General features: G+C 43.2%; 1 protein-coding gene across 3 annotated transcripts in view; it reads right to left on the bottom strand.

Annotated features, from left to right (window-relative positions):
- Nucleotides 1–19735, bottom strand: part of GFOD1 (glucose-fructose oxidoreductase domain containing 1) — a 101456-nt gene extending 81721 nt beyond the window's left edge. Inside the window, exons 1-2 of one of the 3 annotated variants that reach the window (XM_016123269.2) lie at nt 19163–19735; nt 18766–19098 (exon numbers count right to left, since the gene is read on the bottom strand). In XM_016123269.2, coding sequence (XP_015978755.2) covers nt 18766–19018 — 253 coding nt within the window. In that variant the 5' untranslated portion in view covers nt 19019–19098; nt 19163–19735. Of the gene's footprint in view, nt 1–18765 lie in introns of all 3 variants that reach the window. The other 2 variants (XM_016123268.2, XM_016123270.2) reach the window with 2 other exon arrangements.
- Nucleotides 19736–26543: the final 6808 nt, after the last annotated feature.

Raw genomic sequence — 26543 nt, 5'->3', positions numbered from 1 at the left:
TTCTGTGGCTTGTGAAGTCTGGCCCTCCACATTGATACAGACCAAAGACTTGTCGCGACATCTCCGGCAAACATTAAGAAGCACCCAGAAATCACTCTTGCTCCCTTAGACCACAGTTTCTTTCCCTCCAGCTATAGTTCTATAGTTCAAAAAGGCCAAATGTTGGGAGCCAGGCTGCCCAAAGTCAGAGGAAGCCCCTCACCTGAGTATAGGAACGACTCAGACCTGTAAAGATAAATGTCCTTCCTGACATTGCCCGGGGGACTAAGGTTCCAGGAACTGGAGACAATAGTATAATCCTTTCAAAACAGCTAGCGATTTGCTCACGTTACCAAGATATTTGCTCACGTTACCAAGATAGATAAAGAAAGTTAAGAAGTTAAGACGTCTTGTGATTAGGTAACTCCCGCCTAAAGCTACATGTTCCCTCCCTTAAACCTGCCCCTATATATGTAACCCCCCTACTTACAATAAACGAGACTTGATCAGAAAGCCTGTCTTGTCTCCATTCTTTGCGCCTCTTGTCCCCCTTCTCCTTCAGTCCTAGGACCTCCGTTGACTGTCCCGCGGGCCGGGACAGCCAAAAGAACTGGAATACCATTTCTCTCATTAGATGGTTGATTTTATGTGTCAATTTATCTAGGCCATGATACCCAGATATTTGGTTAAACAATACTCTAGATGTTTTTGTAAAAGCATTTTTTAGATGATTTAAATTTAACATTTAAATCAGCAGAGTCTGAGTAAAGCAGATTATTCTCTATAATGGGGAATGGGCCTCATCCAATTAATAGAAAAAGAGTGATAACTCCAAAAGAAGAGGGTATTCTGCCAGCAGGCTGCCTTCAGACTTGAGCTGCAACATCGACTCTTTCCTGGGTCTTCAGCCCTGCAGATCTCAGACTTGCCAGCAACCACACTTTCATAAATCAATTTCTTAAAATAATAATAATACTTTCTATCTATCAATCTAGTGATTGATCCACACATATATACATACAGACAGACACGCACATATACACACACATACATGCCGTTGGTTGTGTTTCTCTGTAAAAACAGAAGTTTCCCTGACGAATACACACTTATATTCTGCCCACAGAAAGCCTCCTCATTGTTCAAGGGGCTCTCAAGTGCCACTCCCTCTGTGCAGCAGCCCCTGACTTACTCTGCCAGAATAATTATTGTTTCTTCTATGCTCATTTATATACTATCGTGTTGATGCCATGTTTTTGCAAACATAATTATTATGCCTTGTACCATGTCTCATATTTTGATCCTAATCCTTGTTTCCCAAAGCTTGGTCTGTGAACCAGCAGCATCGGCGCCCCTAGAAACTTGTTAGAAATGCAGAATCTCAGGCCCCATCCAAACCAATAGAATCATTTTAACAAGATGCTCAGGTGATTCATATCACATTAAAGTTTCAGAGGCACTATTTTAAACAAAACCCCTTAACTTAGAGGAGCTTTTAAAAATATCAATGCTTAGTTCCTACCCTCAGAGACTCTTATATAATTGGTCTGGGTTTCACCCTCATTCCCTCTTCTTTTGGGGTGCTCAAAACCTTCCCACAGGTTCCTAAAATGCAGCCAAGCTTGAGAACTATTGTTGTAAATGAACCCTTCATTTTATAAGAAAAATTTAGACCAGCAACATCAGGAGGCTGTGTCAGGCCACAAAGTGAGCTAGTATCAGGGACGAGACCCCACTAAGGCTTCCCTCTCCCTAAAAATGTTAAGGAAAGAGAGAAAGATCCATATGTACCATCAGCAAATGTGAAATGAAACCTGAGTCATCCAATATACATCTGATACAGGACATTATCATCACACTGTCTCCTTTGTAAAGAATCTACAAGATTCGCTATGAATGCAAAGAACTACTCAGTTTAGGTTGGATCTCAGGAACCTTGCCATTTATAATGATTGTCAAACACAAAAATCAAGTGTAAAATTAGTGCTGGGAAAGACAGGAGCCACCTTCAGGCTAGGGTGACCCAAAAACATCCCACGCCGGACACAGATACTGTCTTAACCAGCAACTTCATTATCTACTGGCCTCTGATTCTTTGCTCACGTAACTCTATGGAAGGTACAAGATGAAAATATTTTTGTGCTTTCTTAGTGTTGCTATATGGCATGGATTTTCCACCTGAGTTAGGAGATAACCAGGAGAAATGATGAGAGACATAAAGAGAGTTATTTTCCTTTTAAGATCCTCTCTATCTTTATGCCAACTTGTGGAGTCCACTCGCTCCTCTGCCAGGGTGATGATCAGTTACAACAGGCTTTCCGCCCACAGTTCATTCACATCACATGTTCTACCTTTTAGGAAGAGTGACCACATGCAGAGGGAGCCCATCTTGGGTGGTCACTGTGTGAAAAGTGGCTGCGGCCAGCCAATTACTCAAGTGTGACGGGGTGATGTTCTCTAATATCTCCTTCCCTCGGCCTCCTATAAACTGTCCCTAGTACAATTTCCAGCCTGGGGTGGCTTGGGATGAATCTCTTTGATCTTCTGTTGACAGTCAAGTAGTTCTTCTTGGGCAAAACTACATCTTTCTTTAGTGCAATGGAGCACCATCTGCTTAATTAGGGCACCTGCAAAAAAAGCTAACCCCAAATGCCCACAGTGTTGATAAATTTGTGCCCTGAAATTATACCGAACCCCACCAAATTGCTAGCTTGACAGCTGGTAGTAGCAGCTACCCATACAGGTGTGTTCTTAGCAGTGACATTAAAGGGGGAAAAAAAAAACCCACACCTCAAGGGCACAAAGCAGGTGGGCAGGCACACACGTACATATACACAGAAGCACACACGTATGCACACACACTGCTTGCTGGCAAGCTGCCCTCCCGCTAAGCCACACCATCCATGCCCCTTTGTCCCCTATATGTTTGTATCTCCTCTCTTGCAGATAAAGGGAAGACTGATTCCTGTTATAAAGAAGAACTGTGTGTGTTTATGTAACAACAATGGTAATAAAATACAGTTGACAGCAATGGTAATAAAACAGCACTTAAAAATATTTATCAAACCAAATAATTTTACCCAGTAAGTGCCGACCTTTTAAAGTGAATTATTGGAGTAGACAAGGTGGGAACTGGCAGGGACTCGTAAAACCTACTCTGACGCCAGCATTTTATGGGTAAGGAAGCAGAAATCTAGAGAGGTAAGGTCACTTGCCCAAGGCCACACAGTTAATTAATTGTAGCGTCAGGACAAGAGCCACCTGGTCCAAGATTCCAGAACAAAACCCTTGGTGGCAGCACATCGCCATTCCCATGGCCCAGCGAGCAATTCCAGCAGAAGGCGACTAATTTTCTCAGAATAAGGGATCTGAAGCTGCTCACCATCTATATACCAGCACAATTTGGCTAAAAAGAAAACTCCCCGCCAAGAAAAGGGGAAATGAAAACTGGAAATGTTACAATTACACCATTCCTATATTTCTTTGGAAGGTTGAAGTCAAAAAGAGCTTCTCTTTCTACCCCGGGGCAGTTTCAGGAGGTGGAGGAAAATGACTGGTGACACTAACCTTTTCCTACAGCATTTGGGTTCCAGCCACACAAGGTTAGAATTACAAATAAATTATCCTACGACCAAGAGCCTATGGCTTCTTCCCAAATTCAGAGTCACATCCAATTATCCCCCTGAACAACAAAGCTCCTGGATCTTCATACGCCCATGTCCACTTCTTGAAAGACCACCTTTTCCCTTTGGCCAATGCTGGACTAATTTTTGCTTCGTCATAAAAGTCTGTACAGATTCAAAGCATCATAGACCATAAGAACTAGAGAGTCACCCCAGCCAAACATTTTTTACCATGTTATTGCCTCTTTCTTTTGAAAAATAAATGTATCTTTTCATTAAGACCATATTATTTTTAATTGTAAATTTAGAGAAGGAAAAAAATCCAACTCCTGTAATCCTATAATAACTGTCATTAAGATTTGGGCTTATTACTTATCAGATTTTAATTTGCTGGGAATGTGTATTTTAAATAAGGCTTTCGTAATATACAAACATTTCTGTATCCTTTTTCTTTATCAATAATTCTATCACTAAAAAATCCCTAGATTGCTACAGTCTCCCTATACATAATTCCAATGGCTATTTAGTATTTAATCAACTGTGTTTACCATATTTACCTAACAGTGTCCCTACTATGAATGATTTGTGTTTGTTTCCAAGGTTTTGGTAATATAAACAAGGCTTCACTGAACACTCTTGTGTATGCAGGTTTTTTCATAGTTATTTGACGTTATTTCCATAGGAGAACTTCCCAGAAGTTAACCTTTCCATTGTCCTCATTGTTGAAGAAAATCGGGCCCTGAGTAATTAAATGTCTGAGAAAGGAAAAGGGAACACTCTCTAGAGCCCCAGGTCTGGTCCTGATTCCTCTGAGACTGGGTCTCCCTTGGGCATTGGGGGCATGGGTCTCTCCAAGACCTGTCTGGCGTTCTGATCACCAGGAGTGTTCTCTTCCCACTCTTCACACGGCCTTCCATGGGACATCAAATCACCTAGCCAGTCTCCCTTCTACTTCTCTGCTTCTCACAGCAGCTGCTCAGGAAAATGACTTAGTCGAAGTCCATTGTGGAACCAGATTTCTTTAAGCATGTGAGAGCTGAGTAGATCAAGTCTAGGGTATCCAAAGCACGGCTAGTCTTGGCTGCTTCTTTCCCCACTCTCACCACCCCACTCTAGTCCTAAGCACTGCTTTAAGAATCCAGGTCAGCTGTGGAATTCAACAGACCTCGCCTCATACCTGAGAGTGTTGACCGTGGCGCACTGTGACAATAATAAACACACACAGGCCTGCACGTGGGGACTTCCCAGAAATAGTCATGCAGGGGAAGGAGCTGGCCTGTGTCTCCCACCATGGTTCTCCAGGATAGTAAAAAGGGCATTGTCACATCTCTAATGGATCCCTCAGGTAAAAATACCTCGCTGGGCCCAGAGCACACCAGAACAAATGGAAGAATGCATTACTATTGTACCACAGTTTGCCACTTGTCGTTGGCCTCTTTAAACAATGAGTTATAATCAGCAGGGAAAGGAAGATAATTAAATAATATTTTCGCAATCTTTCAACATCCTGTTTGACATAGGATGTAGTTCCCTGGACTACTTGCCTTAGTTATGGAACTAGATGTGAGCTCCAGTTCAGTCATTTCCCTCTTTTCATACTTCATCTGTGAAAATCATATGGCCTTTGCACAGTTATAAAGGAGAGCAAAGCCAGACCACAAATTTCGCAGCATGTTATGAGGACAAACACACAAGCTTTAGAGTCGGGCAAACCTATGTCAAATTCTGATTCCACTTCTTTTCAATTGGGTTAATGTGACAAAATATCTTATTTCGTAGAACCTAAGACATCATTGCAAAGACCTACAATTATTTTACTTACTACCAAGAAAGAAAAGTCTCTGCCAATTATACTGTGGGAATGAGATGACACTGTACAGTGCTAGACTCTAGACCTGGTACACAGTAAATGCTCAATAAAATATTAGTTCCTCTTCTCATTTAAAAGTGATATGTAGGTTCTGGATAAATGATAAGCTCTTTCAGAGCAGATACCAGGTCACCTCCCATGACCTAGAATATTGCAGTACACGTTGCAGACACTCAATTCATGGATGGTGAATATAAATAAACTAGTTGAAGACTGACGAATACTCGAACAGAGATGTCCTATCAGAGAATGTGGTCAGTGAAATCCCACTGGCTTCCCAAACCCTGTTGTAATGAGCCCACCTGTCAATTTCATCATGGGTCATGGACAGAGCAAAGGAGAAAAGTAAATGTCAGCTACTTGGTGCACATCTCCCCTGGAATTTCCCATGGAGGCTGCGGACAGCAGCCCACTGCGCTTGGGTAAGCACAAGTAGCTAAGTCTCAGTTCCACAGACAAATGTGGCATTGTGGGATTCCTGGGCCTCCTGGGGAAAGCCAGGCTGCCTCTGTGCCCTAGATGTGAAAGGCTGTGCATATCAAGTCAGACAGGCTATGTCCCCAAGGGCTCTAAACCTGTCCCCCAGGACTCTCTGAGAGTGTTATTGTGTGGCATAAACAAATATCCCACGTGGGTGGTGCTAGAAGGAGCAGAAGTTCAGACAAACAGAGCCATGTGGGATTTTTTTCCCCTAAATGTTTATACGTGCTGCTTTTTCCTCCTCTGTTGCCCTGGTTCTATTGGAAAAGGGGAAGAGACAGAGCAGGGAAAAGAATCTCATTTTCCACCACCCACTTTTGATTATTCATATTCACGTAGGAGATAAAAGGAGCCGCCAGTGACACATTTAAATAACAAGTAATCTAAAGTCCTTACTTTGCCCTTGACTTCAGTTAAGAGACATACTGTCAGAGACATGCACTCACACCCTCACACCCTCACGAATGCTTACTTACCTCTCCCTCCAAGCTCAACTAGCTAAAATTTCACAGTTCCAGTTCCCTAAAGAACATTCACACAAATGGAAACTGCTTTTCACAAAGTGAATGGGACTCAAAAGGGGAAAAAAATGCAATAATAATTAGCAAAACAGTCATTATCTACTTGTTGAGGCTTTATGTTTTAGTCCTTATTTAGCCTCTCCCTTTGGTTGAAGGGAAGGATGGGAATTGGAGAGAATAGAAATTCAGTCAGAAATCTCATTTCCCGGAGTCACACAGTGTGTTGGCAGTGGGGTAGAAAGCAATCTTCCTGTGAAGTCAGTCTTCTTCCCTCAGGAACAGGCTTGTGAGTGAGTGGTCTCTCGGGATCTCAAGGGATTAAGAGGCCTGTATCTAGTGCCGATCCACACTGCTCTCCTTGGCTTTTTTGTGCTTTAGCCAAATGGAGGGAAACCCTCACAGGGTCACTGAGAGGGCTAAAGAAACATCTCCTGTGAGCGAAGGCTGCATTCTGCCCTGGCGTCACTCCAGCCTCGTCTATGCCATCTGCTACCTAAAGTACCTCGAGAGATGACTACGAGGTGGGCAGGGGTGTCATTTATCTGGTTGCTCATTTCCAACATTTAATGGGGATTTTAGGAAACTTTCCACAGCGTATCTCCTTATTAATAAGAGTCCTTACTAATAAATGGAGAAAGTCATGCCCACATCTTGTTAGATCTCTTTGAATTACTTATGATACACTGATACTCTACTGTATAGGTGCCTTATAATTCTCTTCCTAGAAGAAAACAAAACACACCAGAACACACTCAAAAGTTTGGACTTCTCAAAACTCCATGTTTAGATCATGCTATGTTCACTGCTGAATTTCCAGCCTGAAGATTAATGGCCCAAAGAACTTCCTGCAATGATGGAATTGTTCTATGCTGCACTGTCCAATCTGGTGGCCACTAGATAACTAGGGCAACTGAGGAACTGGATTCTTTATTTAGTTTTAGCTTAAATTTAAAGAGCCACATGTGGCTTTTGGCTACTTTATTGCAAAGCAGAAATCTAGAGAGTGCCTGTTATATAATGTTCTCAATAAATATTTGCTCAAAGATAGAATAATGGACAGTAACTGCTCACCATAATAAGCTTTGATTAGGCACGATTCTCACATTTACTGAGTGCTCACTTTAAATAAATCTCCCATTTAGGTCCTCAATATCCAGAGCTAAGTATTTTTGTTATCTCTGTTTTAAAGAGGAAGAAACTGAGGCTCAGAGAAGTTAAGGAGAGAACCCACAGCCACACAGAACATGCACAACAAGGCTTGGATTCAACCCCAGGCAGTGTGATTGGGCAGCCTAAAACTGGTCAACTTTTCCACTGACGAGAAAAGCGCCTCACTTTACTTGCTACAGGGTGACACCAAATTCAACAAGGAACGTTTCCTTTTGAAATAGAGTAATGAAAATACACCGTGTGTCACTTCTGGGGAGATTTTAGAAGGCTAGCCAGTGCACTTACCTTGTAAGGCTCTGTTGATGGACTACTGGATCCCAAGTCAAGAATTAACTATTCATTCTACCATTCTATCATTCTACTGTGGCTTTTCCCTAAAACCATCTCCCATCGGCAGAGTACTCCACAGTAGCCTTACAATCTCCCTGAGCAGTTCCCCATGTCGCGCACTGAGTGCCTTTCTCCAAGAAGATTCTTTCATCCTTTCTCATCCAGTAGTGATTCATAGCCCTACCAGAGCATTGACCTTCGGACTATAAAGGGCTCAACTATACAATGAAGGGACGTGAGCTTCCACCACCATCTGGCACAAACACAAAACCAGGAACTGAGCACCGCCAGCCCACCCTCTCCTCGGCTCACCCTGCTTCCCACCATAACAGCCCAAACTCCATCACACAGGGAACTTTTGTTTTTACAACGTTGCTTGCTGAATCCCTTTCTACGGCTCTTTTCACACCCATTAAGGCAGCCATTTGTGTTCCTCTCAACGGGGTTCTTTCCAGCAATGCTGCAAGCTTCTCCTTTGCTTACCCCAGAGCTATGTCATCTGTGACTGTCATCACTGGGATCTGAGGGGAGAGAAAGATGCAAGGGGCACTACCGCTGATGAAGGGAGGTAGGGGAATTTGTTGGCAAAAACTTAATAATTATCATTATAGATAAGAAAAAAAATTTAATTTGGACATTCTTAAGCAGTTTCCTCAGAGTGTTGCTACAAAACCAAGTGGTTCTTTGAAGAGGATTTTACATTACAGAGCCTTCTACATCTTCTTTTTCAATTGTTAAATTCTAACTCCTCTTTATCTAGTATGAGCCCCACCTCCTCAAAAATGTCTTCTCAGACTATTCCAGCTCTCAGGAATTCCTCTTTCCTCAGCTTTCAGGCAGCATCCGTTATCTACAGGGCCACTTCCTCAGGGACCCACGCTGCCTGAGAGGAAGGACACGGGGGGCCAACGAGGCCTTTCCTCGCAGATTTGGCACGTTTTATCTCTAACTTCAAACTCAAGTTCCCCACTCAGCAAAACAAAAGCTCAGCAGTGAACTAGATTCTGCCCTGCCGGAAGACAACACACCAATAATTCACCTATGAGACCCTTCTGGTCTCACTCAGCTCCAAGTCCCCCATTCACACACATAGCACTTTTTATAATGGGATTTGGTTCAAACATGTTCTCTAATTTTTCCCTTTAAGTACCCTTTATGGACTAGCACTGGAAAGTTACCCAGATGGTCGGTTAACCCTTAATCCAATACTGACATTTTTGGGTTACTCAATTTTCTTAAGCAAACACTTCCTGGCATTGCAGTATAACAACTTATTCTATACTTAATTATATATTTCGTTGTGTTTTTGTGTTTGCATACACTTAGCTTTTCTCAAGGACAAAGACCAGATCTTACTATCTGTGGTACCTCCCAGCATAGCTAACACAGTACTACAGGCATTCAAAGGAATTTATTAAGTAAAAATAAATGAAAAACAAAGAAAGAAAGAAACATTCTCTAGATACTGGGCAAAATAAGTGATTAAAAGATCCTGGAGCATCTCGGGTAATCTCTGAATTGGAAATGCCCCTCAAAGAATGTTCAGTGCATTATCAGGACCCCGGGCAATGCTGGAGCCCAGTTATGAGTACCCGCTCATGTGGTCATCTCCTTTTTCAATGACTCTTTGGCAAAGCTAATTTCAGTTGGGTTGGAGAATTATTTCAGCTGTATCTAGTTCCAAAATCAAAAACAACGGGAAGTATTTGGAAATCAAAAAATTCTACCCCTAACTTAACGTAACAAAATCACAAAACCAATATTGTTGAGTTTACAACTCAATAAGAAGACAAACAACCCAATTTAAAAATGGTCAACAGATTTGAATAGACACTTCACCAAAGAAGAATATACAACTGGATAATAAGTACATGAAAAGGTGCTCGACATCATTAGTCACTAGGGAAATGTAGGTCAAAATTATAGTGAGATACCACTACACAGTACCATGGCTATAATCAAAAAGATTGACAATACCAAGAGTCAATGATGATGTAGAGAAATCTGAATTTTTCTACATTGCTGATAGTTATATAAATGGTACAGCTGCTCTGGAAAACAGTTTGTCAGTTTCTTAAGCAGTTAAATATATACATATCATGTAATCCAGCAATTTCACTCCTAGATATCTATCCAAGAGAAATGAAAACAGAGATCACCAAAAGACTTGTGTGCAAGTGTAGTAGCATTATTCATAACAGTGAAAAACTGGAAACAATACAAATATCCATCAAATGGTGAATGCATAAACAAATCTGGTATATCCATACAATAGAATATGACTCAGTGATAAAAAGGGAATGAATTTCTGATATACACACCAACATGGATGAACATCAAAAATATGCTAAGTGAGAGATGCTTGACACAAAAAACTACATATTATATGATTCCATTTATATAAAATTTCTAGGAAAGACAAAATGATAGAGACAGAAAGCAGATCAGTAGGTTGCCTGGCTACACTTAAGGATGAGGATTGGCCATAAACAGGCATGAGGAAACATTTGAGGATGGTGAAAGTATTCTTAAACTTTTTGTGGAGATAGTTACACAAATATATAAATTTAAATTTAAATTTAAATTAAAAAATCATTGAATCACTTACAATGGGTGAATTTTATGATATAAACAGTGTATCTCAATAAAGCTATTTTTTTAAAGCAATGTTAAAGCTGCAAACCAACTTCCTTTGTGGCTTCGGAATTGTAGGTTCTGTTTATAAATAGGCTAACTAAAAGAGTATCTCAATACCATAAGGGCTATTACACGTGGAAATTGGAAATTTCAAAAACAATCATTATAATATACTTATTTTTCTGCATTTTTAATACTCTACAGATCATTAATAATTCTCATAAAAAGTCTAAACCCCAAAATATCCCAGACTTGCCCAAACCTGAGAGGCTAGCTTCCCCAAAGCCCTGCTGACAGGTGTGAAACTGGTAGGGATAAAGGGTCAATGTAACTCTCAGTGGTTGGGGTTGTGAAAGCCTTTTTCCCAACATCCCTCAGGGCTTGAATCAGAACCAAAAAGAACTTTTGCCTTCGAGGTCTTCCTGCTTAGAGGACAATGCTCAGAGATGCTCTTCTAGGGGACCACACCCACCAGCTGAACTCACTGGATCAGCTTCTCCACTGACAAGTCTTTCCAGATCTACACTTACTTACTTGACACATCTACCAGGTGTCTCATTGCCCAGCTTGCCTGGCCAGGTGGCCTTGATCCAGGCAAAATTTGTATCTATCAGGTTTCTTTAGAGAAACAGAAACAAAGATTGTGTGTGTGTGTGTGTGTGTGTGTGTGTGTGTGTGTGTGTGTATTTTTATAGAGAGAGGAGGGGTTTGTCTTTGAGGAATTGTCTCTTGCAATTATGGGGACTGGCAAATCCAAAATTTGGAGGGCAGGACAGCGGCCTGGAGACCTAGGGAAGAGCTGACATGGACAGTTTCTGATCCAAAGGCAGTTCGAAGACAGAAATCCCTCTCCCTCCAAGGAGCTCAGTGTTTTTCCTGACTCCTGAGTCCTTTGAAGGCCCTGTGCTGATACTTGAGCATGAAGGGTCTTTGCCTCATCGCAGGCCTCTGCTGGCACATGCCACGTAGGAGGTCCTCAATAAAGGCTTTCAAGCCAACAAATGATCCTAAAACTCCATGGAATTGGTCATGTTTCTTTACTTTTCCACCACATACTTTAAAATATACACACAACCTAAATTTAATAATAACTATGACAACAAGGTTGGCATCATTTGATCATCACATATATTTGTTCTTTCCATTGTTTTACTCTTAGTCATTACAAAAACAGTAAAATGCCAAATGCATATTTCATAAAGTGGATAAAGAATGTATATAATCAAGAAATGTCTACGTTTGTACAATCTTCATCTAAGTCTTTGTTTGTTTAATCAGCATCTTTTTGGAATGGGGCCTGGCTCAGAATGACCACCCTCGAGCCCTCTACCCCCACTGCCCTGCAGTAGAGTGGTCCCACTGCATTTTGTGATATATTTCTCACATTATGAGATAACCTCCAAAAAGACTCAGTCAGGAGAAGGTATCAGGCACACACAGAACAATTAGGAGTCGGGGCAGGGAGAGTACGGCACTTTCCAGGTGGCTGAACTGGTAATATTTATATTTGAGAGCTGCGTGCGGACAGTGTCCTATCCACCACGTGGGCCCTTGAAGCACAAGAGGCTGATCTAGGGAGAGATGGATAATGAAGTCGACACATGGAGATGAACAGAACACAAAATGGTCAAATTTCAGGAGTTCATGGTTTTCAGGTACCTCCCGAGGCCCAGCTACATCTCGGCCCCTGAGTTCCAGGAGACAGCCCTGCAATCTTCTCACAGTAACAAGAAATCTTCATAGGAGCACAGTGAGTTCACCATCAGCACCTTCTAGATCACATATCTGAAACAAGTACTGGATTCTCAGCAAAGACAACCTCCAACAATTCCCTTATGTACGTTCTCTTTTAGAATTAAGAAAACTTTTAACTGTATTTTCTGAATCTAGCAGGAGGCGATCATCTATTCAGAAAATTTTTTTTAAAAAATCGTCAAAAGCACCATTTGAAATAGGGTAAAGAATCAATTGCATTGGGAGAAGTAAAACTAACATTTATTGAGCTTATGAAGATAACTAAGGAGGGGAGAATGTACTAGGTCCCTATATACACCCTCCCATTTTAATTATCATACCAACCAATAGCATAGGATCTTTAACTCTGTTTTATTGATGAGATAACTGAGTCTCAGAAAGGATGGTAACCTTTCCCAAAGTCACACAGTTGTAACCTACCAGCCTTTCCTAACATTGGTTAGTTTTATGAATCACAACATCTTATATAATGATACTCTCTGCCAGGCCATGATTGCCCTGAATCAAAATATGTAACTAATTGCCTATGTATTTTTTCTTGGTGAAACCCTTGAAACATGTCATTTACTTCCTGTATTTTTTTTTTCATTCATCTTCAGTTTCAGGTATCAAAATGTCCAACTTCTTCTCTAAGCTTCTTCTCACTCCAATTTAAACTTCTGCAAAATTGTACATTTTCAAGCCCAGATATAATCCACAAAGTACTGCACCTAATTTCAGATAGTTGCAATGAGGCTGGTGATGCTTGACTTCTCCCAACAGTAAACAGAGTCATTTCTTTCATTTATTTAATGTCTCAACTCCACACCAAACTGATAGACCAAAATCATTTCGCTCAGTGCTCAAGGACAGAAACTCTCCTTACCCAGTCTTTAGGTAGGAAAAGCTCAAGAAGAGACTTCAAGGAAGAACTGAAAATGTTGGGTTTGCTGGGATTTCAGAACGGTTACTCTCAAGTTCGAAAGCTCCTTTTATTATCTGCAGCCGTATCTCTGCTAGTGTGGCAACCATGATCAGTGGGGCCATGTCTCAATCCCGTTTCCTCCCCCACTGTCTCGCCCCTGTTCCAGCAGCCCTCCTCAACCTTGAGCAATTTCTGACCCTGAAAAGTAGAACAGGAAAGGGCACATGTACAGCTACAGGGTTTTCAGCTAACAATGCCAAACAAGTTGGGGTGACTTCAATGTGAAATCAGATCAAAGCTCAATGAAACTCTCCCTCATGAAGGAGCCTTCCATCCCAAGGAGAGGTTTCCCCAAGGAGAGCATCTGCACTACTGTCTCCAAAAACCACATCATGGACTGTGAAAATGGACACTATCACATTACACGCAAAGGCAACAGATATTTTAATATGGTTCCCCAGCCAGGTTTATTGCTCACAGCAGGGAACATCTTCCTTTCCCAAAAGCAAAGAGCCATGGCATCTCTGTGTCTGGCTGCTGCAGCCTCTACATCACCTGGAGAGAAATTCTGAATCTGAGGTCCCACCCTGGAATCTGCATTTTGACAAGATTTCCAAGTAATACGGGTTAATGTTTAAGAAGAACTGGGCTACCGCATGCAGGATAAAGACGTTATATGTAATTGACACATTTCATTTATAACTGTTTGTCTATCTCAAGCATTCATTCATTCAATGAAAAGACATTCATTTGTCATTCAACAAATATTTATAGTGTGCCTACTAGGTGACTGACTCAGTGCCTGGCACTGTCTAGGGGAGATAAGACCACCTTAGTAAGCAAAGCAAACAAAGGTCCTACCTCATAGAATTTACATTCTAGTTGGGGAGAGAAACAGCAAAAGAAGCACAAGCAGACAAACTAAAGAGATCATAAACTGGGATAGTGCTAACAAGAAGATAAAGAGGAAGACAAAGGTATGATTGACAGGTACTAGGAAAAGACTTTTGATTAGAAGGGGAGGATTCAGAAAAGTCTCTCTCCCAACATAACATTTGAATTGAAACTTGAAGGTGACAATGAGCTAGCTATTCAAAGGAGTGAGGGAGAACCTTTCAGGCAGAGCAAAGGGCAAGTTTGTAAAGGCCCAGGGTTGGGAAAGAGGTTGGTATATTTGAGGAACAAAAAAGAAGACCAAATAGCTAGAGGGTGGTGAGCCTCTAGCTAGAGGGAGAGTGTGCAGTCACCAAAGAGGTAGGAGAGATTACTAGGCAGGGCCATTTCACACCAAGTAAGTCTCAACAAGGAGCTTGAATGTTGTTCCAAGAGCCCTGGGAGCCGCTGAAATGTTCTGAGCAAGGAATGACACAGTGCCCTACATATATGTGTCATTTACCTGTTGTCTAAAGAATAGACTGGGTAAGAAACAAGAGTGGACCTAAGGAGGCAATTAGGCAGCTCGCTGCATAGTCTAGATGGGGTGGACCACTGCAGCAGGACAAATTAGGTGATCAAAAGCTGGCCGGGGAGCTATGCTGAACCCTGCATGCCATATAGCCCTGGCAGTCAAGAGGCTTGCGGAGAGAGAGGAAATCAACAGACACTGGTGTCATTTCATGTGCCAATTAATCGGGCAATGTCTTTGTTAAATGAAATGAGCACACACTTTTTGACCAGCAGTTCACGTATATATCCCACAAGCCGAATGGCATGTGTGCAAAATGACATATGCTCTAGATTATTCATTACATGTTTGCATAAGCAAAAGATTGGAAACAACCTAAATGTTGAGTAATAGAGAACAGGTTAAATAAATTTTGACTTACCCATATAGTGAAATACTATACATACTTAGAAAATTCTTCAAAGGAGACAGAAAAACTGGTAACAGGGACTGCCTTCAGTTGAAGGACAGAAACTGAGGGACACTTACTTTTCAGTGTGTACTTTTATAGCATTTGAAATTTGGGCCACGTGAATATATAACCTTTTAAAAATAACTACATAAAATTTCAATTTTAACAAGTGCATTAAAATAGGTATAAGGAAAGATGGCAGCCCATGGTGCTGAGACCACAAAAGGATCGGCAGGGGAACAGGACCGAGAAAGGAGGAGAATTCTGGAGGAAGTAACACTGGGGCTGAGTCTTAAAGAATGAATAGTATCCATCACCAACACAAAGCAGAAGGCTGTCCCTGACAAAGACATGGAAATATAATCCAACAGGGATTATTCAATGAAACACCAGTATTTTTGGCTTAGCTAAAGCTCATGGGGTTCCAAAATGGCCAACAGCTCTTGCCTGTTATGCCAAGAAATTGGAGCTTTTCCTAGAAGTGATGAAAAGGGAGAGCAGTGACACAATCAGGTCCATAATTCTTCAAGGTAACTCTGGCAGCAGGGTGAAAGGTGGACAGAGGCAGGAGTGGGGAGGAATTGACTGGAACCTAATTAAGAAACACATAAGGGCCTACTTCCTACTGTGGAGGAAGTGATGATGCAGAAAAGGGAATAAATACGAGAGGGATTAAGGAATTGGTATCAATCAGATTTGGGAACTGATTCCATGGATAAGGTAAACAGGAATAAAAAATAACTCCAACAAACTTACCTGGGCTGCCATTATCTGAGAGAAGAAGCTGAGGCAATGGAGCAAGTCTGAGTAGGGGAGGAGAAAATGATTCCAGGAAAGGCAGAATGGGAGATTCAAATCTCTGCCTGTATGCCTTAAGTAATTCAACTCTTGTCTCTAAATTTTAGTTGCTTCATTGGTACAATGGAGCTAATATCTATCTTACAGGATTACTTTAATCATGAAATGAAATATTTTGTATACAGAACCTATCACATTGGCTGGCACATAGTAAGTACTTAACAAGAGGCAGCCCTGGAAATGGTAAAATTATATATTATAGAAAAGTCTCTACCACAAAGCAATGACTACTTCACTAAGGTAGGGATATAAAGGAAGATGTGATTCAATTGATTCCAAGTTTCATTCCTCTGAGGTCCCTAGTCCAGCCCCTCACCTTGACAGTCCTGTGACCAGTTATGAGTATGGATCAGGAGCCACAGATTTCTCACTATTGTTGGGCAAACAATTCACAGCCCAGGCCTTTGTTAAAAGGACAACTCAACCCAGACTAGTTAAGACTGGCTTGTCTCAAATCCAGACAAACACTAGCATCTATAAACCTCCAACGGCCAAACCAGCCTGACAACTGTTTGGGGTTTTTCACTTCCTGTGCTGTGTGTGTCCAACCTCTCATGGTGACAGCAAAATGAACCCAGATGACCACCTTGCAGTGTACTTGTAGGCACAACTCAAAGGAGACTGACCTCTGGGTATTTTCCAGTGGTGATGAAGTCTGAAACAAGACTATAGTCCAGCCACCTCGAAATCCAATGCATCTTTTTTCTATAATCACAGACAACCTCAATTACCTACAAAATCAGGAATTAAAAAAAAAAAAAAGCCAAAGACCTACTATGAAAACATGAGCAAAATCCTATTCCTTAGGCATATGAGTATTTCATATGCCTCTTATGCTTGGTTTTGAAGAGGTACCTCACATTAGTCTTATCGAGGAAAAAAAATAGGATCTTTGGAAACAAGAGCGGAGAAAGTATTCAGAAATATATAATTTGTGACTTTTTTTTGAAGCCATGGCTCTAAAAACCTTTTATGGCTAAAGTATCATTGATGGTCAGAAAACAGGAACATCCTTATTCCCCAAATTGCTGCTCTCCTGGTGACATGCCCTAGGGTTGCTCTATGGGTCTGACCTGCAGGATTTGCACTGCCCTAGAGGGGAGAAGCCATATTACAGCAAGATCTTTCTGATATGACCAGTCATATGCCCTCTAGTAGACACCTGCCTCCACATGGACCTGTTTTATACAAATTATCCTAATAGATTTATGATATAAAATGGCTATAACCTGTTTGATACGCATGGATCCATTGTAAGCACAGAAGTTAACTACCCAACACAAGCTATGTGAAACAGAAAAGAAATACTAGTCAGTGACATTCAGTTCAAGACTGAAGAAACCAGACAACAAAGGTTAGAAGCTTAATAAAATTAACTGAAAACTGACAGCATTGGGAAGCCGATTATATCAGATGTCCCATCTGAGTCAATAGCAGAATAACCTGATAAGAATGGTTTTCTAGAGAGAAAGAGTTCTGCATTCTGGTAACAGTTCTCTGAAGATAGAACTAAAATGTTTATATACATTTCACCTACCCTAAATCCATACCTGTTTTTAAAAATAAAACATTCTTTCCAAGATTAAATTACCATTGGTTTCTGTGTGCTTTCCCTATTCCTTCCCAGTTCTTCCCTTGTAATTCTCTAACATGGCATCCTGTGTTGTCTCTTTCTTCATCAATAAAATTCCAACAATTTTCTCGGGAGAGTAAGGAGTGAACAGTCTTCCTGGGATTGTCTTAGGTGTGTAAGTACTACTAGTGGACAAAACATGCACTTTATCTGAGCATGACAGAGATGTTGGTACAGTACTCTGAGATTGTTCAGACTGCCTAGGTTAGGTTGGGGGACTGGATGGTGAGGTTGGTGAGCTCATCCCCAACCTGCTTGTCAACGCAAGGCCTGGGCACTATTCCTGACTGGAATTCAGGAGGAACCATAGCTTGCTTCTAAGTGAAACTGGCAGCCTTTGGGCCTTTTACTACACAAAGCATCTGTCTATGCCTCTGGAACTACTGCACCTATCCCCTGAAAAACTGAAGATATATGACTCCCAATCTGCCCAGAACACAACTGCCGCACTTGAAAGTTAAAGCCCTCTGGTTTTAGCTAACCAATTTACTAACCTATGAACCTCCCTGAAGCTGGTAAACGTCCCAGTGGATCCGCCTCCCCATCCCCTGCCATCTAACCATTCCCACTGTGTCCTTGCTTTCAGCGAAGACGAGATCATTCCTTCCGGCTGATTGTCACATGTCTAATTTCACACTAAACTAACTCATAGCGGAAAAAAACATACTATCTTAGTCGGGCACCACAGCTGCTAAATGTCAGGTCATCTATCGCCCCCAGGAAAAACCGAGAATTGTGTGGGGCCCTTTATTTAAGCGTTCCTGGGCGCGCACTCGCCTCTCACAGGCGCGCACGCACAGTCAGGCACTACACACAGAGCTAGGGACTTAGTTTTCTCTCCTTCAGAGCAGCCATCCCCAGTCCTCAGCATCTGCTCCGCCTCATCCCTATCCCTGGAACATATGCCTCCTCCAGCCTCCGTGCCACACACGTGGGGAAGCGCGTCCAGGTGGTGTCAGAAGGGAGGAGGGAAGCGCAGAGGTAGGGAGGGCCAGGGATGAGGGAGAAGAGCGCTCCGAATAGGATGTGGGATCTCAGGTCCTCGGGTTAGCGCAAAAGGCCATGTAAGCTTCTGGGAGGAAGAGGAGGCTAGACGAGGAAATCATCAGGGAAGGCAAGGAGAGGAGGCAGGAAGGGGGAGGGGTCTCTCACCCAGGGTTTTGACAGCGATTTGCTTGGTAAGGGGCGGTGGCAGGTTGATGCATACTAAGTCCACGTCCTGATGCAGCAGCACCTCGTCAATGCGACTGGTGTAGAACGGAACGCTCATCTCCTTGGCCAGTTCCTCCGCTTCCTCCTGTGTGCGGCCCCACAACGCCTTCACCGCAAAGCCCTCGTCTTTCAGCAGCGGGATGATGACACGAGCCGTGAGGCTGGTGCCGAACACGCCCACCCCGGGAAGCATGGCTGCTCCGGTCCGCCTGGTTCTGCTTTAGTTCGCCTCTCCAGTCCAACACGCGCACACCCCTCTAGACAGTCCAGCACCCGGCTCGCCGCGGTGCGCCAGCCGCCGTGCGCTGGGCAAGGCGCCCGGGTGCCGAGAGCGCACTCAACCGCAGGCGGAGCAGACTCGGGGCGCCTCAGTACAGCAACTGCTGCAGTGTCCGCCACGCGGGGCTTCTGTCCTTCCCGGAGGCGGCGGCACGGACCCACCCAGGGCACCCGAGGCCCCGAAGCCCCGCGGAACCCCGGCTCAGGCGGCACCCCTGTCGCAGCGCGGGCCAGCTCCGTGCGCCCCGTGAAGGCCGCTCCATGGTCGGCTCATCCCCGCGCCCGCGCCCCCGCAGCCTGGGACTAGCTCTCTCCCGCGTCTTTTCCGCCGCCGGCTAGTAGCACGCACAAGCTTCTCTACACGCTGCCAGTGCCCGGACCGGCTCAATTGCGGGTCCTCTTTCTCCCCCGCCCTCGGCCCGGAATGAAATAATCCAGAGGCCACCAGGAGGCCGGCTAAACACGCGGCTCGAAGGGCGCGGGGCGCGGATCTCCAGCTGCAGCGCGGCGGTGGCGGCGGCGGCAGCGGCGGCCACGACCCGATGCCAGCCTTCTCATTCTGCTGCCATGTTCGCTTGCAGAGCGGCTCCAGCGGCCTTGGCCCCGGCCGGTTTGGCTCAAGGATCCCTCCGGGATGAGGGCGGAGTTGGGGAGTTTCGCTGTCAGCGGCCGGGTGTTCCTGCACCGCCCCCGCCGCTGCGCAGCGCGCCATTGGCCGCCGCGCACCGCCCCCGCCCCACCGCCGCCGCCGCGGGCTCGGGGTGCGCGCTGCCGCGGGCGCAGGAACCCAGCGCGACTCCTCCCAAGCTCCGCCTCACTCGCCTCCTGCCCCTCCGCGTCTTCCCTTTCTTTGCCCTCCACTACCTCCTTCCTCACCTCGCCTTTTTCCAATCCCCGCCCCAAGAAAGCTAATAAATCTATCAAGGCAGGGCGCACCCTCACGGGTGAGTCGTCAGTCCCTGGGAAGAAAGCAGCGGGCGCTCCTGCCGGAGAGAGGCCAGGGGACCCAGTGAGGTGAGAGCAGCGGATAATTACAACCTACGCTCCGGGAGCTTTTCCTGCTGGGAACCTTGCTAGGGAAGCGTTCCAGGCATTCTCTTTTAATCCTTGCACCAACCCTAAGGTTATCGGAAACCCATTTAACCAGTGATGTCCTGGGAAGGTTAAGTGACTTGGGCAAGGTCACACAACAGGTGAGTAACTGTCCTAGGACTGGAATCCAGGCTCCAGAGTAAGCGGCGAATGGTAGAGTTCTCTCTCCTAAAAAAAAAAAGCCTGCTCCAATCGTGCTCCATCCTTCCGTTCGCGCACGCATAGTCCAGCTGCCTTCCTCTCAGACAGTCATGTCTTGACAAGCTCTGCTTTCCACGCGACGCTGGCGCCCGCATGGACGCTGTGGTGCTCAGCAGCCGGCAGTTTCCCGGAAGCGGCTGCGGTAGGTGTGTGTCTGCATCTCAGCTTAGAGACTGAGGAGTCGCCCTGGCCAGATGCCATGCCAGCCTCTCGGCCTGGCGCTTTGACCTCTTTCACCCTGCTTCCGTGGCCCCTACTCCCTTCCCTGTGCCCCTGCTTCCTCCCTGAGCCCTTGCCAAAGTGTCCAGTGTTGAGGGGTGGGAGCGAGGCCCGCCCAGAGACCCTGGAGCTGTAGTAATCCTGCGCACACGTCTCCCACCATTTACTCAGCTCGATCTCACTGCCTGTCTGGCATGTAGTAGGCACTCAATAAACATTTACTAAATAAATAAATGAATATTCGTTGAATGCCCGCTTTGCATCCACTTGGTGCTCGGGAGAGGGGGTCCCAAAACTGAAAGACATGGGACCTGACCTTTAGCTCAAAATCTCTGGAGAGGTCAGGGGTCCTGTCGTATTCGTCTCTTCATCATTCAGCTGGATGTGGGACATGCTTCAACATGTGAGTGGAAAACCGGACATGTACTTGCAAGCGGTTAAAACAGCTTCTAACAACTTGCAATGAGGCAGGATACAGGTTCGTGGAGAGAGCAGAACACCAAAAAGGATTGTGTGTGTCAATGTAGGGAGGAAGCAGATCTCAGGGAGAAGAAAGGCACAGAGGACGCTGAGTGCTCAGGTGGCTACCAGCAGCCTAGGAAGATCTGAGACAAAAAAAGGCATTGCCACTAATACTGGCAGTTTGCAAGACCTAGGCAGGAATGTCGACTAGGGCAGTGATGCAGGCGATGGTGTTAGGAGGCACCTTCTCAGTACACAAGAGGCTGGGTCACATATCATAGATGGCACTGTTCGCATGGATCAGGGAATGTGGAGCTTGACACTGGGGTTAGAAGGAGATCCAGAGCTCCTGTGGTTGACTTCTGGCTCTGCTATATATTAGCTGTGGGACCTTAAGCAAGTTACTTGGCATCTCTGTGCCGCAGTTTCATCTGTAAAATGGGATAGTAATGGTACACCCCAAAGGATTTTAGAGGATTATATGGGTTAATTTTTATACAGTTCTTACAATAGTCTGTGGCACATAGTAAGATCTATATAAATGTTAAATAAGTATGGAGACTGAATCTGTTACCAAGATCATAACTTGATACGAGGACAATTGTGTAAGTGCAGCAATATCTAGCCAATAAGAGGGAGTTTTGTTTGTGTTCTTTTCAAGGGAACTCTATCCTTAGCTTCAGTATGAATAAAAATAAACCTTTCATCTACATAATCAAAAGATAATGATAATATTTGATTCTTATTATAAATTTACAAAACAAACAACCCCATTTCACAGAAGACAAAACCGAATGCTGGCAGCAATTCAAACGTATGGGTCCAAAACAGAATGCTTCATTTCCAACCCTCCCCTCAAATTGTTTCTTCCTCAGTTGTCCCCATCTCAGCAAATGCCACTGCCAGCCCACCAGTTGACCAAAACCTTGGAGCCACACAGGACTCCTCTCTGTCATATACTCTATAGCCAAGCATCAACAAATCCTGTCTACTCTGCTTTCCACTTCTGTCCAGAGTTTATGGTGGGGATTCTGAGTTACCGTCATCACTCTCTGGATCACAGCATTCACCTTTTCACTGGTCAACCTGCTTTCACTCACTCCCTCTAGTCCATGTTCTCCACGCAACAGCCAGTGATCCCATAAAAGACTTGTCAGATCAGATCCACCAGGATTCACACCTACCGATGAATAAACTCAAAAGTCCTCAGTGTGAACTCAAAGGCTCTATCTGATCCAAGCCCCTGCTTCAAATATCTCATCACCTACCTCTTTCTGCCGTGCACCCTGCTTTCCGGGACACTGGCATCATGGCTATTCCTTCTACAGGCAGGGCCTGTTCTTGTCTCAGGGCCTTTACGCTTGCTGTTTCCTCTGCCTGATCATCCCCTTCCACCCCACACACCCATCCATGTGGCTCACCCATTCTCTTTACTCACGTCTCTGCTCAGATATCCCCTCCTCACATGGCTTTGTCTCACCAGCCCATCTAAAATAATACCTCTGTCACATTTCATCCCTTTGCCTGGCTTTATTTTTTTTTTATTGCTCCTTTCACTAACTCATATTACATACCTGTTTATCATTCATTTGCCTCAATAGATTATAAACTCAATAAGTTCAGAGTTTGTGTGTCTTGTTCACTTCAGAATCCCCGCTGCCTGAAATTCTATCAGCACTGGACACTCAATATACATTTGTTGGGCAAATGCTTTTATGTTCTCCTAATAACCACATATTATGATGAGTGTATGTGTTAACATTCATAAATTCCTTAGAACGTGCCAAGTACCATGTCGCTTAGGGACAGGAATGGCAATACAGTGTGACACATGCCATGGTAGGAGTCTACCTGGGGATGATTTGGGAGTAGAGAAAGGCTTGCAATCAGAATGGGAAGCCTTTAAAGACTTGAAGAGAGAGGAGTTGGCTGAACCAGGTTTTGCAAGACTTGCTAGAGATAGCTAGAAAGAAGGGGAGAATACTCTAGACACAGGAAGGCTAAAAACAGACTAATTCAAGGTGGAAGGATCTTTGTGAAGGAGGCCAGGATGTGATGGGGGGTCAGTCACCAAAAGGCTTAAAGCCAACAATGAACAATTAGATTGGTGTGTTAGAATCATCACTCAGGTTCCACCATAGAGATTGAATTACAAGCCCCCAGTAACCTAGAGTGAAGAGAGGATTGAACAAAGGCGCAGGCATGAGAATGAAGATATGGGGACAGGTACGTGAGCTATGATTTTGTATTATAACAAGGAGATGGAATCTCCCCGGCCTCATAGCTAATTGGATGTGGGAGGTGATTGAGAAGGAGTTGGGATGACTTCCCAGGATGGGACTAGCAAACAAACTGGGTATGTGTACATCTGTATCTCACTTGTTTGGCAGGTCTTGCTTCATCAGTACTGGGCACAGGAGAGTTACTCTTGACACCCATTCATTCTAAGCTTCTGATAACAGGCCTTTGAACCAAAGTGCTGTGCACATGATACCCTCAGAAATGCCTGGTGGTTATTCTTCACATTCTTCATGTGAATCCCTCTAAACCTGGATCCTGAATCCTAACACAACCTGACATTCTGACATTTTAAAACACTTCTAAAAATAAGCCTAAGAATTCCTTTCCCCTTGATCCGCTAATTAGCTGCCAACCTCTGCTATTTGAATTTAGTAAAGATTTTAGGTCAACTCTAATGTCATTGAAAATAATTGTCAGGTGACTCCAAAAAGAATATTCTAAACCTTCTTTTAGAAATAAAAATAGAAAGGATTTATTTTTTATTCATAGCCATAGGAGGGTGATAAAATGGAAATTCTCATATTAATTTAGTTTAATAATTTAAAATATTTTTAATTATAAAAGCCACTTATACATATTACAGAAATTTCATAAAATAAGATGATTTCTACCTTAATCTCTTCATCCTTACATAGCCACTGTAAATAATTTGGTTCTTCCACAGTTTGGGGAATATTTTAATGAAAAATAAAAGGGAAAGTCTTACTATTTAGTTCGAGTTATTTATTAGTCTTTTTGCTACAAAGTAGAAACAGGCTTTAGATATTTTTAGCTGAGTATAAATATCCAATTTCTTATAAATCTTAATATTTTGAAATAAAATATTTTTGCTCTTTGTAGAACTATAGCTTTGCCAAGTTGAAAAACTTGAATAGTTATGACCACTTAAGAGTCTAGAGCAGTTCTACTAACCAGTTCTAATATGCATAGTGCCGAAATTTATTTCTTAACTAGTTTTCATTAGTAGAGTTTTAAAAAGACCTCATTCATCATCATACTTTCAACATTTTGAGTTTTCTTGTTGTAAATAATAGCTACTGTGTATTGAATGCCGCTGCCTATGAGGCATTAAGCTAAGCACTTTGTATGTATTTACTCCTCATAGTTCTTTTGGATGCATACAATTATCCCCCATTATTACAAATAGTAATAATAAAGAAACTGCTACAGAAAAAAAAGTAACTTGCCTGACATTGGTCATCAAGGCAAGCATTTGACTGAAATCACCTGACTCCAAAATCATAGTATGTAAGCACTAAGCCTGCTGCCTTTGAAGTTATGTTAGATATCACAGCCCCAATTTTCCCCTGACGACAGGTACTTGGCCCTCTAGAGAAGAGAAGCACACTCGTGTTTCTTTTCTATGTCCTTCTCCTCTTCCCCTAATGAAGGTCAACTGACTCCATGAGGAGTTCTCTAGCACTGCCATCCAGGACAGGAAAACCAGTGGACGCCTGTGCTGCTGTTCCTAGGGGACAGAGGCACAAAGCAGTATTAGCCACCACCATTTCTTCCTGGGGCCTACAGTAACCTACAGAACCAACTGTCACACTCTTGTGCCCTCTGATCCACAAGTAATCAGAGGGAGTTTGAAAAAGCATTGGCCAAGTCGTTGACTTGTTTAAACCCCGCCCCCCCTCCTTGCACTTGCAATGTAATCTAAACCCTTTGACATGAGCCAGGAAGCTCTCTGCTGTGTCCCCCCGACACTCCTTTTACCAATACCACTCGCTCTTGAGCTGTCAGTCTTTCTGTGTCAGTCACACTTGCCTCCTCTTCTACAGTCTCATCTAGTTCTCTCAAGATACTTGCACTTTCTGTTCCCTCTGCTGGAAATGCTGTTCCATAGTCCTTTATTTGCCTGCTGGCTTGCTCTCGGCCTTTTGGGCCCAAACTACGTGTTGCATCCTCCCCACCCTATATGGTAGCTATTCTTTCCAAACCCTCTTTCCAAAGTATCCTGTAAATTCCACTCGCAGCACCCACACAATCTTCTTAAGTTTTCATCCTTGACCTTTGCCTGCCTTCACTGCCTGGAGACTCCTTGGGTCTAGGCATCTTGTTGGTCTCATTTATAGCTATGTCCACAGGCTAAAACAGTACTTGGAACCTCACTGATACACAATATATCCTTGCTGAATGAATAAATTAACTACATAGCTATTAAAACATTTTCTAATATCATGTGATGGCATGGAAAAATGCTTATAGCATAATGTTGTATTTAAAAAACCAAAACAATATTACATATATAATATTATCATAACCATATTTTTGTCTTTTTTATTGGCATAAAATACATATAACATAAAATTTACCAAAACAATATCGAATACATAATATTATTGTAACTATATTTTTGTCTTTTTTTTATTGGCAGAAAATACAGATAACATAAAATTTATCGTTTTAACTATTTTTAAGCATGCAATTCAATGACATAAGTACATTCACATTGTGCATATAACTATATATGTTTAAAAGAAATAACATGTATAATGAAAAGTAGACCACTTCTCTCTACATTTCTGTATTTTCCTTACATTTAAAATTAAAAAAAAAAAAACATTTAGACATTTAAATGAGCTAACAGTTCTGGTCAATTTCCTCTCCAATTACAACTCTGAGTAAATGAACTCATCAAGGGAGGGAGCCTAAATGCATGTAGCCTAAATGAGTCCTCTGAAACACCAAAAATAATAGTCAGCTGAAGTAAGTTGTATAGCAGCATGCTTCTTATCTGTGTCACTTGCCAGGCCAAGAGAAACACAGACGCTCTTTAAAGCACCACCACTAAAGCCGTGGCCTTTAGAGAGACAGGAATGAGTTGTTGTTGTTGTTGTTGTTGTTGTTGTCGTTTCCCTTTATTTTAAATATAAGGAAAATACTCAGGACCTCAGACATCACAAGCTTGTGTGGAAAATTCAGAACTTTCCTTCTTGATGTGTGACAATCCTCAGGGCACTTGGCCTCTTCCTGCCCACAGTTTCTCTGAGATAATGCTATCCTGTGTAACTTTCTGCTGCCTCAGTCAGCATGTTAAGGCATGGGAGCGAATGATATAATTGCTCTATAAATAAACAAAGTTAAGTACGGTGCTTTTTCTGGACAGATGAATAAGTACATAGGAAAACTATTTAGCATCCCAAATCATTAACACACTG

Source organism: Rousettus aegyptiacus, unplaced genomic scaffold, assembly GCF_014176215.1.
Source record: "Rousettus aegyptiacus isolate mRouAeg1 unplaced genomic scaffold, mRouAeg1.p scaffold_m13_p_1, whole genome shotgun sequence".
Lineage (NCBI taxonomy): Eukaryota > Metazoa > Chordata > Mammalia > Chiroptera > Pteropodidae > Rousettus > Rousettus aegyptiacus.
Note: the sequence above shows the minus strand (reverse complement) of the source record. Positions and strands in the feature narration are given on the sequence as shown.